This window comes from Jaculus jaculus, chromosome 4 (assembly GCF_020740685.1).
Source record: "Jaculus jaculus isolate mJacJac1 chromosome 4, mJacJac1.mat.Y.cur, whole genome shotgun sequence".
Lineage (NCBI taxonomy): Eukaryota > Metazoa > Chordata > Mammalia > Rodentia > Dipodidae > Jaculus > Jaculus jaculus.
Window position 1 is genome coordinate 30,381,170 of NC_059105.1, and position 19,550 is coordinate 30,400,719.

The window sequence follows — 19,550 nt, forward strand, 5'->3', positions numbered from 1 at the left end:
TAAAGAAAAGGAGTGAAGGATAAGAGGGTCTTTGGGAATTAGGATTGTTTTTGCACACAATACTGTTGTAAGTATATGCAGATGCCTTGTTGTGGAAACCAATCTAATATGAGAAAAGTATGTCAGCATTAAGTATTTCATTGTTCATTGTATAGATAACTGCTTAGATTAACTATTTGAATGTTGAAAGTATGTTTTGATTTTAAATACAAATACCTCGAGATGGTCTTTCTCTGTCCACACTGATACTTTAAATAGCATTTAGTTCAACAAGACAAGTGCTTGAGTCCATAATAATCATGAAGAATACTTCTTAGGTTAATATTCTGTAGTGTGACTTCTAGTGTAGAGGATGCAACCACATAGCAGCATCTGCTGCTGGGCATGAAATAATTTCACAGTGTTTGGGATTTTTAAATAATGTACCATGTGCAATGTCCTTTACAGACCTTTATATAAACTTGATTTTTGCCTTAAAAATGGCTAGAAACAAATTATGTGTGAAATATTTTACACGTTCCGGGTTTTAATCTGTATTGTGAAATGCTGTTCCAAAATGCCTGCACTATATTTATGCTTTCTGTAGCAAGGTGTTAGAATAATAATCATTTCTTTTGCCTCTCAGCAACTATGGGCATTAAAAACATTTATTAATAATGTGTGTGTTGAAGGTGGGGTAAGGCGGGCATGCACATGTGGAGATCAGAGGATGTCAAGGTGTCTGTGCTCCACTTGCTTGGGAATGGAGTCTCTTGCCTGTAAATGAACCGCCAGGCTGTGAAAGGAAAGAAGGTCAGACTGTCTTGTGAGCTTTGGATTCTCCTGGAGCCACCTCCCACTGGCTTAGAAGCTTTGGAATCACAGATTCATGTACCACATTGCATCTGGCTTTACATGGGTCCTGGGGAATTGGACTCAGGTTAGCAGGCTTTTCAAGACAGCACCCTTAACTGCTGAGCCATCTCCCTAGTCCTCAATTATGGACACTTTCATTTGAAACAATATTTGCTCATTTTATAACTGAAATGTAAGACACTGTGTTTCTAGGTAGTATTGGCCCACAGACTGCTTATATTCTTTGCCCATTTATCTCTTGAGATTTTAAAAAGCTATGACTGAGTTTTAGCATTCAGACTATGAACCTTAGTGAATCCTGTGATCCCAACTATTTTGCAAACTCAGGCAGAAGGATGACAAATTCATGGCCGGCCTGGGCAACTTAGGGAAACTGTCTCAAAAATCAAAACAGAAAAAAAAGGGAAAGAAAAAAAGAAAAAGAGGCTGGGGAAATATCTCAATGATAGAACTCTTGCTTGCTTAGCATGTGAAAGACCCTGGGTTTAGTCCTCAGCACTGATTAAAAAGTTAAGAAAAAGTACTATTAATCTTTTATCTGTTATAAAGGTAACAATTTTGCCCCAAGTTTATCATTGTTTGATCTCCTTAGTAGTACATCTGGGAAGTTTCTCGATTATGTAGAAGGCTTTGGTGGCAACAGACTGATAGCTAAAATTTCTAGTTTAACCAAAGTCACTATTCTATTTCCTGGCTGGCAAATAAGTGTTCTTTGATTTCTGGTCATAAGGTATTCTTAGACACCATATCTGTTTCAAATGTAATTTCTTGGTAATGGTAGTAAAAGCTGTGGGAGGAATCACATAATTATAATACAGGCATAAAACATTTCAGAATGTTCAAGAGTGACCTGGCATTTTCCATCAGAGGAGTAGCTTGAGAACATAATGGCTTACCTGCTACTCCATCTTCCCGCACCTCCCCATCCTCCATCAGGTGAACAATGGGAAGGACTGCTGCACAGATGCATGCTGGGAATACAGCTTGCGGGGGCTGAGGCACGTGGTGGTTTGGTGTGTGTTCAGTAGTGTGTTCCTCATCTGAAGGAGGAGATAAAATTCTAATGCAACAATTTGTAGCTCAAACTATTTCACTATGTAATCCTTGTAACAATGCCACTAGATTTGCTTAATGCATGAATTTATACAGAATGCCTTCCCCTGATAAAACACATGACAAAACCAACCACTTCTCAAGCATCATTACTCTTATTTTGTTGAGAAAATGAAGCATAGCCATTTTGATGCAAGTATATTAGCTCTTAATATGCAACCAGAGAAGTTAAAAGTGAAGACTAAGTTGATTTCATAGATGACCATGTTCCATACATCTGTGTGAGAGATGTTAGCATTCACAAAGGGTAGCAGAGAGCACACACACTTATAGCAAAGCCAACACAAATCCGTTAATTTTCATTGATAAGTGTAATTTCAATTAGAATAAAGGAAAAGGTTTATATTTAGTAGGCAAGAAAGGTAGGAAGGATAATAGCTTATTAATATGAAAATAAAGTCCATTTTATTATTAGTATAAATGAGTAATTTTTTAATAGTATAAAGAACAGGGAGTCTTTGATTATTCAGTTTGAACTGTGGCTACTTGAGATTTTACAGGTTCTGTGAGGCACTGGGAGATAAGAGATTTACTCAGTTATTCTCAAGCTTGCCTCCCCACTAAATAATACTTAAAACAGACAGATAGACAGATAGACACTGGCGTAATGCTACTGGGATGCCTGAGTAATGATTATCTCAATGTCTGTTTACCACAAAAGTTACGAGACCAATGGCAAATATAGTCAAAGAAAACTTTCAGAACTTTTGAAATTAATCAAAATCTGTGAACAATGTAAAGAGTGTTATTAAAAATACTTGGTAGGGGCTGGAAAGATGACTTAGTGGTTAAGCGCTTGCCTGTGAAGCCTAAGGACCCCGGTTTGAGGCTCGATTCTCCAGGACCCACGTTAGCCAGATGCACAAGGGGGTGCAAGCATCTGGAGTTCATTTGCAGTGGCTGGAAGCCCTGGCGTGTCCATTCTCTCTCTCTCTCCCTATCTGCCTCTTTCTCTCTCTGACACTCTCAAATAAATAAATAAAAATGAACAAAAGAAATAAAAAAAAAATACTTGGTAGGTTCCATGGTGTGTCTAGCTTTGTAAGTTGCCACATTGACCTCTGTCTGTCTCTGCTCCTTGGTAGCTTTGACAATGACCCACATCATACCACCATAGATGTAAATCAGCAGCTTAGCACCATGGGGTTGGGGAGCAGGTTTGGAGCTCTTTAAAAGCCTCAGCCCTGGAGAATGGTCATTCCTTGACTTAGGGGCTCTTTGATAAGCACTCCTTCCTAGGACTTGTCTTTATTTGACTTGAATTAAAGTTTACTTAGTGCACCAGCTCTAGACCCAGGGCAGTTGCCAAAAATAAAAAGAAAAAAGAAAAAAGAAAAAAGAAAAACCAATAGCAGCTGTCTAACAATGGAGCTGCCTGTGGTACTTATGTAAGCTGAGGTGAGCAAGAGGCTGACAAAACAAACAAGCTTCAAAGGAAAATCCAAGGAAGGAGACTTCTGTAGAGTGGCTTGTACTTACTTGGCTGACATATTTTTGCTGTGTGCATGGCTGCATGCATACGTATGCGTGCGCATGACCCCGAAGGACAAGGGAAGGTCCTTGTCTCTCTAAAAGCAGAAAGTGAATACTAGGGTGGAATTTCAAGCCCCGGGAGCATTGAAGGCATGCCTCTGTACATCTGTCGTGTCCCCGGTAACTGGAGACCCACTAGGTCTTACTCAAGCATTAATCTAAGTGAAAGGGATTTCAGGGCTGCACTCAGCAATGCACACAGACTTTGTAGAGCTAGTCCTGGAAGGTCACTATGCTGGCACAAAACAATACAGCAACCACTTGTGACAAAAACTGGCCCCAAGGGGAGAAAAGGGACATCTGTCACTTTATTTAACTTGAACTATCCAATTTTCCATAAAAAGTTATAGGAAATGTAATGAAACAAGAAAATATTGCTTATATACAGCAGAGGCAGTTAATAGAAACTATTCCCTCAGAAGCCCAGATGTAGAACTTATTAGGCAATAGTTCTTAAGCAGCTATTGCACATATATAAAGTATATGTTCTATTACATATTTATATATGTTCTATTTTGTTTTATAATTTTTTAAACCTTTTTACTGACAACCTCTGTACATATATGCACAATGTACCGTGACCATATATATCTTATTCTTATATAAAATTACAAGTGGTATAAAATACATGAAAGCCAGGTATAGGTATGAAATAATTATAGAAAATTCTGTTTCCTGTGATATTTTATTTTTATTTTTATTTTTATTTATTTATTTTTTTAAAAGGAATTTATTTTCTTATTCTCTCTCTCTCTCTCTCTTTTTTTTTTTTTTTTGGTTTTTTGAGGTAGGGCCTCACTCTGGTCCAGGCTGACCTGGAATTAACTCTGTCATCTCAGGGTGGCCTTGAACTCATGGCGATCCTCCTACCTCTGCCTCCCAAGTGCTGGGATTAAAGGCGTGCGCCACCACGCCCGGCTGATATTTTATTTTTAAATGGCAGATGTAAATCTGAGTTTATCCATAATTGCATTCAGTATAAATGTACTAAATGTTCCAATGAAGAAATAGTGAAATTGATGTAAAAGTTCAAGTACACTTTAAGAGAAAAACTTGTGCTGGAGAGATAGCTTAGCAGTTAAGGCACTTGTCTGCAAAGTCAAAGGACCCAGGTTTGATTCTCCAGGACCAATGTAAGCCAGATTCACAAAGTGGCACATGAATCTGGAGTTTGTTTGGTATGCCCATTCTCTTTCTCAAATAATTAAAAATAATTTTAAAAATTCTTTAAAAAGAGAGGAAACATTTTACTTGTGGCAAAAGGATTACATTATATTGATAAAAGGCTAATCTATCAGGAAGACAAACTAATTATATGCATGTATGCACCTAAGAACACAGCCCTAGAGTGAATGAACAAGGGGATTTAACTAGAAATGTAAGATGGATGAATGTGAAAAGTAATATACTATATCATATTAATACAATGAAGGAAAAAACACATGTAAATTTCAATAGATGCAGAAAAAGCATTTGACAAAACTCATGACTCTTCCATGATTAAAACACCATAACTGGGGCTGGAGAAATGGCTTAGTGGCTAGTGCACATGCCTACGAAGCCTAAGGACCCAGGTTCAATTCTCCAGGTCCCACATAAGCCAGATGAACATGGTGGTGCATGCATCTGGAGTTCGTTTGCAGTGGCTGGAGGCCCTGTCATGTCATTCTTACTCACTCTCTGCCTTTCTCTGTCTCTAATAAATATATATATCTTTAACAAAACACCCCAAACTAGGAACTAAAGGAAGCTTCCTTAACATGATAAAGGCCATTTACTAAAAACCAACACAACATCACACTTAATGGTGAAAAACTCAATGGCATTAGAAAAAAGAGAATAATATTATCTCTAGTTGTAAATGGCATGATTCCATACACAGACAATCCTAAAGAATGTGGCAAGAAACCCATAGGAACTAATAAACTATTCCATCAAGTTTGCAGCACACAAAATACACATAGAAAATTTGGTTGCATTTCTATACATTATTATTTAAAAATTCCTAAAAATGAAATAAGAAGAATAAGCCACTACAAACTGGCATCAAAAAGAATAAAATACTTGGGAGTAAATTCACAAAAGAAGTATGAGATTTTCACACTGAAAATTATATACATTATTGAAATAAAGTCCTAAATGAACAGGAAAATATTCCATTTTCATACATCAGATCCTTGCTATACCCTTCATTGACCTAAGATAGAGTGCAGCAGAATCTCATTTGCTATTGTTGGATCCTAAAATTCACATAGAAATGCCAAGATACTGAGAGTAGCTAAAATAATCTTGATAAACTAGTGAGGGAGAACTCACACCTCCTAACTTAAAACAGCTTGAGAACTGCAATAGACAAAAATGCATAGGAATGACTCAGAGACTGACACACAGGTCAGCAGAAGAGAATCATGAGACCAAACAGCAACATTTTAAAAGTTCATGTTCAACTGAGTTTTGAAAATTGTAAATAAGTTGAGGGGGAGGAAGTAATATTTTTAATCAATTGTGGTGGGATAACTAGATACCTATGTACCAAAGGATAGAATTGGATATTGGTATAAAAAAATTAACCCAATCCTTGATATTATACCTATATATAAAGGCCAAAGCCATAAAGTCCTTTGGAAGAATAACATGAGTAAGCATTTGAAAACTGTTTCTTAGATGTAATGCTAAAAATATAAATGACCAAAGGGAAACTACATACATAGGATTTACTTAAATTAAAATGTTTCCCATTAAGGAAATAAAGGGACAAACCACAGAGTGGGAAAAAATATCAAAAAATCACCTATTTGATAAGTGGTTTATCTTCAGATTGTAAAAACAGTTCTCTTTACTCAATGATGAGAAGGCAGAATGAATGCAGGAGGTTTTTAAAACATGGATGGATGTATGCGTCCTACCCTTAGAAATTGCAATTTGCTTTAAAGTATAGCCTGGCATATTTACAAAAGCTTCCTAGTTAATTTAGTAGGGAGCCATCATGGAGACCAGTTATCTGCCTCAGCAATGTGGTAACATATAGTGTAATTAAAATACAACAAACAGAAAGGTGACAATTCCTGGGTTGAGGCAATAATACTTTTTTTTTTTTTTTAAAGAGGAATCCATTACATCCAATCCTTTTTAGTTACTTAATGAAGACAGAGTAATAATGCCAGATAATGGTATTATTTATAAAATGTTCCAAAATATGTAAGGCACAAGGAGTAACAGAGTTGCAAGAGGACACACCTTCAGCACTGACGGCTGATCTCACTGACCAGACTGAACCTCGGCGGAAGGAGTAATTCCTGTGAGAAGTGCTAGAGGTGCAGGATGGACTCACAGACAGCCGACGAGAGGCCAGATTGGTGACTTCTTCTACTGGCAAGCAAAATGGGAATGTGAAGTTTGGTTTTATAACATAAATTTATCATAATCATAACTATAGTCGAACTTGTATCAAGTATAATTGTTCTCAGACCATAAAGCTTAAGTAACTTACTGTATACTTACAAAAGGGGGGAAAAAAACAAAACCAAAAAATATATAACTGAGCTAGACATGGTGGTGCACACCTTTAATCCCAGAACTTGGGAGGCAGAGGTAGGAGAATTTTTGTGAGTCTGAGGTCACCCTGGGACTACATGGCGAATTTCAGGTCAGCCTGAGCTAGACTGAGACCTTACCACAAAATAACAAACAAACAAACAAATAAAACCAAATAAAAATACAGAAAAAAACATATAATTCAAAGTCTACAGAAACACAAAAAACCTCTCAATGTTTGCAACAAAAGCATAGCAAAGAATCACTTTGTTTGAAATGTTTCATAAATCATATTCTGATTCCAACCAACAAACTGTATACTTGTGAAGGTTAAGGGATTCATGAACTAGCTCATTTTTAGTGGGGAAAGACTGGTTGAAGTTAGTTTGCTAAACATTCTGAATTAAGGTCTTTCCTCACTGAACCAGTACTTGGTCTGTTACCAGACTGAGTCATTTAGTGTTTCCTCTAGAAACAGGTCAACTTTCCCCTTTTTGTGGGTCATATCAGAATGTGAGTGAGAAGGAGGAGGACCCATCACAGCATATCACATAGCACCATCATCACTTATTTAAAGCAGGTCATTTCCCAGGAATTCCCAGGTATAGAAGCACCTTCTTCTTCAGGCTCTGAGTTGGGCGTGCAGGTGGGCTCATAGCAAGCCTCCTGGGTGATGGGGATAGCTGTGATGAGACTGGCTTCTCGGCCAAGACGTTTCTTCTCTTCCTCCTGCTGCAAGTTCTTTAAGATGTGCTCTGCCCTTTGATGAGAGCGGGACACAGCCCGGGCTGAAAACGATTTCTGTGGAGACATGAAGGCAAGTTTATAGCAACTCTTCTTGCACTTTCATGACCTGAAAGAGTGATCTTATGAATTACTCAGAGGCGGTAGTTTATCCTCAGGAAATGCCAGGGAACCCACAATCAAAATCTATGAAGATTTATTTGCTTGCATTTCTACCAAATTTCTATAGTTGCTGACATTTTTTTTCACTCCATCAAAAAAAAAAAAAAAATCTTCAAGAATGCTTATCATTTCTAAAGAGACAATTTTGTCTCTAATTTTCAGGTGATATCAATGATTCACATTAAGACCAAATTTTATTAAATGGCTTTAAATTTAGTATGTTTGTTGCATAAGGTTAATAAAATAGAAAGAGCGATGGAAAGGGAGAGGCAAGAGACATAGCTTTCACATAAACCAGTAGGGTGAATGGCTTATTTCAGTTTCATAGCTCAAGTATTTTTCATACTGCAACTAACATAGCAAGATAAAGGCAGTTTCACAATGGAAATACTTTTCAGAAGGAAGCTACTGAATGAAAATAGGAGCTTGACGGCGTCACTCAGATAGAATCCAACAAGTTCATTCTGTTTACTAGCAATAAAGTCATAAGGGAACATCATTTAAGACCAATCTTCTCTTCCACAGGTAAAGGTAAGGAAAGGCAAATGGGGGGGGGGGGGAGGCGATCCTTTCTGTACAATGGTATCCTGTCATGCCTTGCTTAGTTGGGAGAAAGGGGACAGCATCCAGGATCAGAGCAAGGAAGTGGCCACTAGAATTCTTCCATGCCAACTTGGCATAATATCTATGTGCAGCAACTATTCTACATCTCTTTTCTCGCCTATAGTCACAGCAGGTTCTGGAGACAAGCAAGAAACCTTCACTGTTCCTCTACAAGGCTTCACACAGAACCCCTATTTTGTAGGATAGCATCATAAGACTCCAGGGTTACTATGATGGTTCTCAACAGTGGTTAATGGCATTTGATAGATTACATGGTTATATTCAGAGTATGCTTAGCTGGTGTGCTGTCGGGCATAAGGTAAGAATTGTGGAATGAGAAAAACAATTCTGGATCTAGAATTGTGAAAAGTAATTTCCAATTATTTCTGGGAGAGAGTTGGCTTGGGTAAAGGAACCCATCACCAGTATGGCAGGAGGTCCAAAGATGCTTACAAAGTGGTTCTGATTTTGGAGTTACCATACATATGGTAAAAGTGGCTTGCTTTTCACCACCAGAGCATCATACAGGAAGAGAGCTTATGAGGAAAAATGTAAGAAAAATAGGTGTAGTGTGATGAAAAAGGAGTTCAAATAGATAGTGCGCCAAAGAAAATTGCAAATACCTAGAACATCTATGCATGGATGTTTTACATAAAGTAAAATATATGACCCCAAGGCATAATCTTTTTTGAGGTTATTTGGGGGATGGATCAAATGTATTTAAATTTGTATACTAATTATATAAACTCCATGGTAGGTTTCAAGACAGTAACAGTGGATTTGTATAGAGATACATTGTTTCCATCTTTTCCTTTATTTTCCAGTTTTAAAACATTATTCTTAATTTAGAGGAATGCTATTCAATAGGTGATAGAGGCGTATTTTAAGAATTAGTCTTTTTCCAGCCAGGTGTGGTGGCACATGTCTTAAATCCCAGCACTTGGGAGGCCAACATAGGAGGATCGCCATGAGTTCAAGGACACCTGAGACAACAGAGTGAATTCCAGGTCAGTCTGGGCTAGAGTGAGACCCTTCCTTGAGAAATAAACAAAACAAAACAAAACAAAAAAAGAATTCATTTTTTTCAAAAGGCACATATTCTTTTTTTTCCTGCAAATAAACTGTGTCTTGCACTGAGCTGTCACATGAGTTTTATCACAAATAACAATGCTATATAAGATGTGAAATCTTGAAATGATGCTCGTGATAATGACGGGAAAAACAACAATGTAAGGAATGGCAAAGGAAGTAAGAGCCACCAACTCTCTTCTTATTCTTGCAGAACCCATGTCATCACCCTTCATGGAGGTTGCACATTGTGGGCTAAAGGTATGTGCTTATTTTATAACAAATATCAGCAAAAAATGCTGCCTGTGTCCAGAAAGTCAATGTCTTCAATTAAAAAAAAATAAACAGATTTACAAGGTGTCTGCTGCTTTGATAATAAAACAACATTGTTGGCTGGGAAGTCTGCAAATGTTGACTCCCAGGTGCAAGTTTATTCTATTTGTAAGAATAAGGGCCCCCATAGCTGGTATTCACTGCTCATGTCTTTTGCTTGCAAAGGGAGGATATAGGAAAGAAAGTGTGTGTTACTCACAGACTGGTCTTCATTAATGGGGTCCTGGACACTCCCACTGCACTGAGGGACCCAGGGAGGGTCAAACATTGGGACTGATGGCATTCCGAGCACTGGCGAGGGCAGAGTGAAGTTTATACTGGGAGGCGGAATCTGTTAGTTGATATCAAAAGAATGAAGTAAGATAGAAGGTAAACTGGAATTATAATTATGAAGCCATCACCTTAGTAAGTGTTAAGGATCCAAGTGACTTCTCACCGAATAAGCAATCATCAGAGAAAAGGTTTGTTTTCAAGATTTTTGGTTATTGAATGTAGGATGAACCTCTCATCAGTAAAATGAAGGATTTTATCAAATGATCTTTGTGTTAATCACCTTATCCTCCCCAAATATCTAAATGTGTGCAGACAGCAAAAAGCATGAAAAGTTACTACTCAAACTCATGTGCTTAGCACTGGGAATGCTGGTGAGATGATCAGACTTCCAAAGACTTGATTTTCTACTCACATTATTTGATGTTTCTTCTCCTTTTTCTGCTTTTTTTAACCAGACACATCATAAGAAGCCAAAAGAAGCAAATATTATCTGGCTATGCACTGTGGCCTTGAGCTTCATGGATCTAAGTAAGGATTGGCTTTGCTAATTGAATTCCCCTGTAGAAAGTATGCCTCACCTTAAAAATCTGCTGTGCTCCCTCCTCCATCCGGGGCCAGACCTGATAGCGAAACCTCCACAGCGTGTGGAATTTGAGCACGGCGTTCAGTCTCTGCACGGTCTCTGGGTGGTGGAACTCTGACATCAGCATGTCAGACACAGCCTCTGGGACCTTCACTGCACACAGCAGGAACATGGCGGCTAGGGAGCCAACAAGTCGTCAGTTGAACATTTTAAAGTGTTGCTTTCTTTCTGGGGTTGGGGCACAAAGAGGATTACTCCTATCTTCTGATAACCACTCCCAGGCTCACAGAGCCAGTCCCACACCTCCATGGCCAAGGTCAACCTTGCATTAACCAATAGAACTTTGTTCCTCTCAAGTCACCCCCATAGCTGGTGGCAAAGCAGGAACAACATGACATTTCAGAAGAATGCTCATTTCAGTTCGAGGCCAGCCTGAGAAAACAGTGAATCCCAGGTCAGCCTGGGCTAGAGTGAGACCCTACCTTGAAAAACAAACAAAAAAAGGTGGGGAGGCTTCTTTGGCACATAGCAAAATGGGAGTGCCAGAAAAAGCAAGTGACAATAATTACTCAGTGAAATGGCATTTTAGGATATGTCTACAATCTTCCCATAGCCATCAAAGGGTGGTACATAGGCATTCTTTAAAAACTCAATTACCCAAGCTATGTGAAAACCAGTTTGAGAACAAAGAAATTTCATGTATCAGAAGATTCCCTTTAAAAAAAAAAAAATTGGTGGGGGAGGGGGAAGCTACAATTTGGTAAGAGAAAGCAGGTGCTGTGATAAATCCTAAAGGCAGTGAGGAGTGTGAAAGATAAACACGGTATGCAGCACCACTAGAGGAATCAGTGGCAGGAATGAAAACATAATTGGCAGACTCTCTCTTGTTCTCTTTCTCCAAAGTCCTGAAACATGCTTAAGGCAGTTGTGCCACATGAATTGGGGTGGAGTAATCATTTTGACACTCCTCACTTGATACTGGGCAAACCCCTTGCCCACCCTTACCTTCTCTTTCTTTCCTGGTAACTTCAATAATGGTAATGATGATGGCAATGATAATAATCCCCAACTCTAATTTTTTAATAGGATGAGATGAAATGAGAAAGTGCTTTGTGAGTTGAACAGTGTGATGAATTTCTAACATGCACTTTCCTCTTTCTCGGGCAAAGTGGCATAATGCCAGGGCATCTATAATGCTCAGTAAGAATAACTGGTTTGATTTCTGGCTCTCTGATTCTGAGCAGGGCAAGCTTTCACAAGTTCTGTCAACCCTCTGACTCACGTTTACTCATGTATAAAATGGGGTATTCGTGCCAAGCATGGTGGAACACACCTGGAACCCTAGCACTGGGGATGATGTGATAAATCTTGAAACTTGCCCAGGTTACCTGGAGAGACCCTGCCTCAACAGTGCTGACAATAAAAGCTCAGCAAGACAGAACAGAGTAAAAGTTTATTAGTCTCTGTGAAGAGTTATCTTTTGTGGCTTGAGATTACTGAATCCCTGCTTTTCTCATGACTTATTCTGAGTCTTTCTGGCCAACTTCTTTCTCCAGACCTCTAAAGGTATAGCAACCAGTGGCTTTGTGCTCATCCCTGTGCTCTTGCTTCCCACAGATCCCCCAGAACCCCAGTTGTCTTTGACACCCACTGCTTCAGCTGCCACATACGTATTGTCCCCAAGTTTACCTCTGTTTTCAGTTTTCTTATTAATCTCAGTGTCATTTCACCAACAATATGCCACCAACTCATGATCACCTAAAACAAATCACTCAGTTTTATTTTTTAGTTGTATTCAGGCTGGGATATACCCATGGCCTTGTGAATGGCAGACAAGTGCTCTGCCAGTGATCTCTTTGCTTTTGAGTCAAGGTCTCACTTTGTAGCTCATGTTGGATGGACCTCACGATGTAGCCCAGGTTGGCCTCAAACTCTGGATCTTCCAGCTTCTGCCTCTCAAGTTTTGGGATGGCAGGCATATGCCATTACACAAATAACCACTTTTAAAACCAAACTATCCCACTCACTGATACACCTTAAAATGAACAACAACTTATTCTCTTTTCACATTACTCTTTGTCCAAGAGCCCATGAGTAGTTTTCTACAGTAATTTTAGGAAATCACACCTTTAAACCTGTGATCGGATAGGTTGTGTCACTCTGAGTCCCACTTACTCATCCAGCGTTATGGGCCGTTGGCCCTTTGTCAAACTACTCCAGTTGTTAAGGTAGTTTCCTCAGCTTTCCAAAATAAGCACAGGTGCATTTCCAAGCCATGTGGCTTTGCCTGCTGTTGGTCCCCCATTAGACTGACTTCTACGCATCCTTAAAGCCTGTCTACCTGATTGTATTTTCCATGGAAGTCTCCATGGAAATCTTATTTTGGAAAACATCCCTTTCCCTGAACCCCTGCAGGTCTAGAACATAGGTTTAATTGTAAACAAAGATATTTTACAAATGCAGCTTTCACTCTCCTGTAAGAGAACAAGATGAATCAAACTAAGTTCTACTTAGAGTTCTTGAGTAAATGAATTATATTATGGTATATTCATTCATTCAATGGAATATTTGGTGTGATAGTTAAGGTGTTGTCAACTTGATCTGTTTAGTAATCCACAAGTTGCTTCTAGGAAGGAGGAACTAAAGGAGGAGGTCTTTCCCCCAGGGTGAGCCCTTCCCCCAGAGTGGGCGGCCCCGCTCAGAGAGGGACTTGACATAAGGAAGCTCTGGGTAAAAAGAGTTCCTTCCTTCCTCCCTTCCACTTGGCTGCCGGAGCTGCTCGCTACCTTCCAGCGTGGATTGAAGACCAGTGCGGACTGAAGACCAGCATCAACTGAAGGCCTGTGTGGCTCGAAACCCAGCAGCTCCTCAGGAAGCCTCCAGGCTTTCTGGCACCACCTGCAGTGCCGGGTCGGGACTGCTGAGACTTCTGGACTCAAGGACTGAACAGCTACCAGGTGTGGTGATTCTCGGGCCTGCAACTGCTATTGGACTACTGTAAGCTGATCCAATAAATCCCCCTTTTAAAATAATTCATTCTAACAGTTCTGTTCCTCTAGAGAACCCTGACTAATACATGTGGTAACCATTAAAAAAAAAAACAAAACAGATGAAACTATAAAACTAAAATTATCTTCTGCAGTATGCCAATGAGAAGGTACAAAATGCAAAAGTTTATATAATATGTCCTATTTGTGTGCAAATAGAAATTTTGTATGTGTGCATATAAGTAATATGCACATTCTTACATGCATATATGCACCATATACCCTAAAACGATTTCTGAGAAAATTAAAGATTGTTGTTTCTGGGGAAGGGAATGGGCAATCATAGGAAAGGATGATAATTTTAACTTATACACTACTGTTCAATATGAACTTCAAAGTTAAAATAACTATGGAAAATAGAAGAGTCTCTACAAAAGGAGGAAATGAAGAACATTTGTTTTTCTTTTCTTTTCTTTTCTTTTTTTTTTTTTTTGGAGGGGGTGTTGTTGAGTCAGGGTCTCACTGTAGTCCTGGCTGACCTGGAACTCACTTTGTAGTCCCAGGCTGGCCTGAAACTCATAGTGATTCTCCTACCTCTGTCTCTCAGGTGCTGGAACTAAAGGGATGTGCCACTATACCCTGACAAAGAACTTTTTTTTTTTTAATTGACTACTTACTATATATTTACTTTGGGCAAGTAACTGAATTTTTAATGTTTTTTTTGATTTTGTAATTTGGACATAAGAAAGTTACCTACATGAGATTTACAAAGGTAACACTACTAGTTCATTGTAAGTCCAAGTAATAACACAAGATGCATTTTATATTTTGTGAAACATAGTGAAAATGTAGCTCTGGGAAAAATTATTTTAACTACAAAATAGCTTGCTGAAGTTTTAGCCTTGACTGTTCCTCAAAGGCCCGTGTATTAAAGGCTTGGTCCCAGGACAATTTGGGAGGTGGTAAACCTTTGGAGGTTGGCATGTCTTTTCATCACTTTTGTGTGCTCTAAAAGGGGATGTCTCCTCCTTTTTCTTTGTTTCCCAGCCAGGATGTGAGCAGTTCTGCTCTGTCATGTGCTCCTCACCATAGCAATCCCTAGCAGAGACCTAAAATCAGTTGGGTAGGCTGTGTCACAGGCTGTAGCCTTTAAAACCAAAATCAGGAGCAAAATCAGCCATCTCTCTTCACAGGTTAATGCTCTCAGGGTCCTTTTATAATCATGGTAAGAAACTAAGAGAGAGAAAAAGAGAGAGGGAGGGAGAGAGAGATCTGCTAGGCTCATGAAAATTAACGAAAACACTCAAAACCAGTGTCTGCCTTCCTATAGGGCACACCTTGTCTAGAGCTCCAGCAATTTCCATCAACCTGACCCATGACCACAAGTGAAGTGAATGCCCTTCTTTCTATTTGACACCTCCGTCACTAAGTCGCTGCCAGCCAAGCCCCGGCGATCCTTCCGTACCTGCAGCCCCTGCCATGTGCTCGTCCACGCTGAGCAGGAGTTCCCAGGCCGCCGGCTGGATGTCTCCATACATCTCCTCTGTCAGAGTCGGTGCTGCCTTGATTAACAGAGACAAGGGAGCAGGTGACAAGCTCATGACCTGGGGACAGATGCAAATCAAGTTTCAAAACCTTTCAAGGCAACGAGCATCTTATAACTTACAAGTCACTTCCTCTGTATTTAAATAAACTTAAGATATTTTTTAGAAGGGAAGCATATTTACGCTACAGTGTGTGTAAGATTTTATGTACTGCTCAAAGCAAGTCGGAAATAAGTATGAATCTCATAATACTAGTCTTAAAGTTTCCCTTTTTCCTTCTTGCTAGTAGATTGACACCAAAAATCCTATGCAGTCTCTAACTCATGAAGGAATGCAAACTTATAAAGTTCATTTTCTAATCCAGTTTGAACTTAGATGGCATTTCTCTTTAAAGCATGTAACTACTCATTGTGTTTATCACTCCAGACCCACCCACAAAATCCTACTTCATCTATTATTTCAAATAATTTAGTCACACATGTAGGCTATAAATATGTCAACAACTGAAGCCTTCTAGAAAAATATGAAATGCCCTCTAACCTAGGAAGGGAAAGGTATGATTTGGAGTTTAGATTATAATGCCAAGGTAGTATTTTATTGAATCTATTCAATCATCCTTTGAGGTCGGCTTAGTGTTATAATCTAATGAAGAGACTGAGCACAAACAAGGACGTGCTGAAGTCCTGGGTACAGAGCAGCAGATAGAGAGTTATGACTCTGGAGGATTTCAAAGTACATGGGTATAGCCATGACATGCTAGTGAGAAATTAGCTCCTCTGGCATAGTGGAGAGACATGTGGCTCATTCAATAGGTCTCAATCTGTGGGAACCGAGTGTCAGCAAGAAGGAATTTTTTTCTTCTTTGTACACTTGGTGGCACTCAAGCTCACCAGCATCCATACAAACAGCAACACCATTCCAGCTTCTATTGTCTGAACCCAAACTAGTCATAGAGCAGATGGAGCCTCGTCCTGGACAGAGCTCCATGAATTTCTGACTCAGGTGCCAATACCTGCAGTCTGATGTACTTTAGCATTCCAGAATCCTTTTTCCCTTCCAAGTTGGCATCCAAAACTCTCTTCTTCAGAGAAGGTGTCCTCAGGCATGACTTATCGGAGCACTAAAAAGGAAGTTGAGATGTGTGATGATGAAACCCAGCAGAGCTTTATTCCCTCAGCTTCTCCAAGCAACCTTCTGGTGATTTAAAGCATGACTTAAGGCCTTTTTGTGGGCCCACACTTTCTAAAATTTGGAAAAGCATCTAGTTTTGTAGTAAAAAGGGACTCCAGAGATAAACAGTATGAAATGTCTCTTTTATATTTGAGGAAACAAGAATCCAGAGAGGTGAAATGTCTTGAACCAAGTTGCAAGGCTTGTCACTTACAGAATAAGGAAAGGATAAGGACCTCCTGATTTCCATGTCAGGGTTAATTATACCTGTCATGTGATAAAAATAAACAAACCTTTTAAAATATTAAGTCAGGTAAAATTCACTTTATAAAATCATTCCTTTATAGAGTTTGAAAGCCCAAGTTGAAATTTTTGGTCAAGGAATAAAGAAAACATTTCACATTTCAAGTGTTAGGATGTAAAAGGCCAGATGGTTTGTTAAAGAAGCACCAGTTGATACATCCATCATCTCAACATGAGCCACACAGGCAAATGGTTTCTTAAAAACATTTTATCTATGGGAGGCTGCAGCTCCTCTTTTAAACTCAGCCTGGAGAGAGGCTGGGCTGATGCATCTGCATGAGCACAGATGAGACAGTTCCTTCCTCTGACTCCTGAGTTGCCCAGGATGAGAAGGACAGAGCAGCTGGGAGGAGAATTCACCTCTATGGTGACAGGCCCCAGTCTATTAATCCCCACTTCTGATGCCTCCTGCTTTTGCAGTCCAGGCTTGCACAGAAGAAAGCTCAGTTGTTTTTCCAGTTCCTTGTCAATGAAACACTTTCTCTAGCTGTGCCCGGTGGGGTGGGGGTGGGGGGGGAAGAATTTTTGGACAGAGCTTCACAGTGTTATAGATAGAGATATTTTGGAAGAAAATCTAAAAGCACATGCATGTTCCAAGAAAAATTTTTTGAAAAAAAAAAGACCCAAGACAATGACTCTGTTATAGGACTGGTATGGAACTGTCTTTTCCCATAAACCTACTTGGATGCAGGAGAATCAGAGCTCTTTGTTTTCTAAAGAAAGATAAAAACATTAGTGATGAACACTTGGGAACATAGAACATTTGGGAAGAGGAATGCTGTATTGCCCTCCCGTCAAGAATGTAAAAACAATATACAGCATACATAGCATGGCATTTTATATAATGTGCAAACTATTCTAAAATCACATACCACAATAGTTTTCCATGTAAATGTAGGGTTATACGTAATGTCCTGAAAAACGATAAGATACTTTAAAATTGTTGCCTATGTGCTTTTGTTCTTTCTACTTAGGAAACAACACAGGAACGTGAGAGAATGTTTGCACCACAAAGGCTGTGAAGAATGAAACACAGCCAGTCGCAACCCAGTGAAAGCACTTCCCTGCTTCCCCTCACCCCAGGCCCTGGCCTGTGTATCACAGAAATCTGTGATAATATAATGAAATCAGTGCATAAGTTTAAACAGTTTGAAAACATATTTGCCATTTCATTGGAGGTTTCATCTTTATCAGGGACAGTTAAAAATAATTCCTGATTAAATTATCAGAATTTGAGCCAGACAAAAGAAAATATTCAGTTTAATGGAAAAAAATAAGCTGAGTACTTCACTTCTGTTAGGGCCTGATAAGCTGGGAAGCCTAAGGTTGTGTTTCATACACCTACAAAAAACACATGACACAAGTGAAGCTCCATGTGTGGCCAATATTTAATATTATATTCAATATTACTGTTTAATAATATTCTGGCATTTTTGTTTAGGAAGTGTGGGCTCTGGTTGCTTCATGATAACCAGGGTGTTTATTTCAATGGAAAGGGAAAGGGCTTTGGATGGCTTTCACACCTCTTTTTAAATTTTTTATTATTTTTTATTTTTGGTTTTTGGAGGTAGGGTCTCACTCTAGCCGAGGCTGATCTGGAATTCACTACGTAGTCATAAGGTGGCCTCGAACTCACAGTGATCCTCCTACCTCTGCCTCCTGAGTGCTGAGATTAAAGGTATGCGTCACCACGCCCAGCTTCACACCTCTTTTTGAATGGCTTGGAAGATACCACAGACAGGAATATAGGGGACAGGGACTTGGTACACTGTGTGAAGGTCTTACATTTCCTTTGCTGGTGTGACAACTCATTGGGCTAAACTAATGTGATTAGTTGCTTTTTTGGGGGGGGGATTGGTATCTTGCTATAAAATTGGGGTAGAAGGTTTTTAGGGATTAAATGGAGGGCTACTTCGTGGTTCTTTGAAAAGTTGGAGATTCTACTATACTGTGAGATGCATATGAGTGGTTGAAGTTACGGATGAGGCAGAGATATTGAGAGAAACTTGACAGTAATAAGCCAAGACAGAGGACAGAATCATCACTAACGAGGGCAGTGGATTAGCTGTTTCCTCTGGGGTGGGTATGACCATCACTGAGCGCCTTATAAGATCAGGCCTATTAACACTCCCTCCTGGAGAGAGAGCGGAGAACCTCCTGAGACCTTGCCAAGTTTCCCTGAGGACTCCTCCTCTCCTTGAGGTCATATAAGAGGGACTTCTCAGTGGTGCAGCAGAGTTGATTCTGCTCCTGCAAGGAGCCCTAAGATGCTCACTGGTTCAGCAATCTGGGATTAGATGGACTCTTTTCCTTGGCTTGTCAGAGGCATATCTATCTTGGGTTAATACATATTTCGTCCGGGGTCAAGTCCTGCAATGCGGAGCATAGCCATTCTTGAGGTGGTTCTACCACAGGAGCTGTAGTAAAGGGAGGCAGCTACAGAGCCCAAGCTCGAATGGCTTTCTGTTCTTTGTACCAAAAAATTATTGACTAAAGAAGAATATGTACCTATTTAAAATACAATTCTCGTTTATTTATTGGGTAATTCAGGAATATTTGAATCAATCATATACCAGGGATGGGGCTAAGGCCTGGTGGAGATGTTCTGAGGAACAAAACATTCACAATTCTTGCTGTCCTGGCTTTTCCTCTAGGAGAGACAGAGAATAAAAATACAATGTAATGAAAAGACAAGGCAAGTGAAAGAGGAGAGACACACATGAAGAATGCTTCATGGTGGAAATA

At 39.5% G+C, this 19,550-nt stretch overlaps 1 protein-coding gene across 5 annotated transcripts in view; it reads right to left on the reverse strand.

Moving 5' to 3' along the window:
* Nucleotides 1–19,550, reverse strand: part of Unc80 (unc-80 homolog, NALCN channel complex subunit) — a 192,046-nt gene that overhangs the window by 69,494 nt on the left and 103,002 nt on the right. For 4 of the 5 annotated variants that reach the window (XM_004653524.2, XM_045147565.1, XM_004653523.2 and 1 more), the window contains 7 exons: nt 16,345–16,452; nt 15,254–15,392; nt 10,797–10,978; nt 10,145–10,276; nt 7,650–7,836; nt 6,739–6,870; nt 1,752–1,895 (listed from right to left, as the gene is read on the reverse strand). In XM_004653524.2, coding sequence (XP_004653581.2) covers nt 1,752–1,895; nt 6,739–6,870; nt 7,650–7,836; nt 10,145–10,276; nt 10,797–10,978; nt 15,254–15,392; nt 16,345–16,452 — 1,024 coding nt within the window. The remainder of the gene's footprint in view (nt 1–1,751; nt 1,896–6,738; nt 6,871–7,649; nt 7,837–10,144; nt 10,277–10,796; nt 10,979–15,253; nt 15,393–16,344; nt 16,453–19,550) is intronic. The other variant, XM_004653522.2, reaches the window with a different exon arrangement.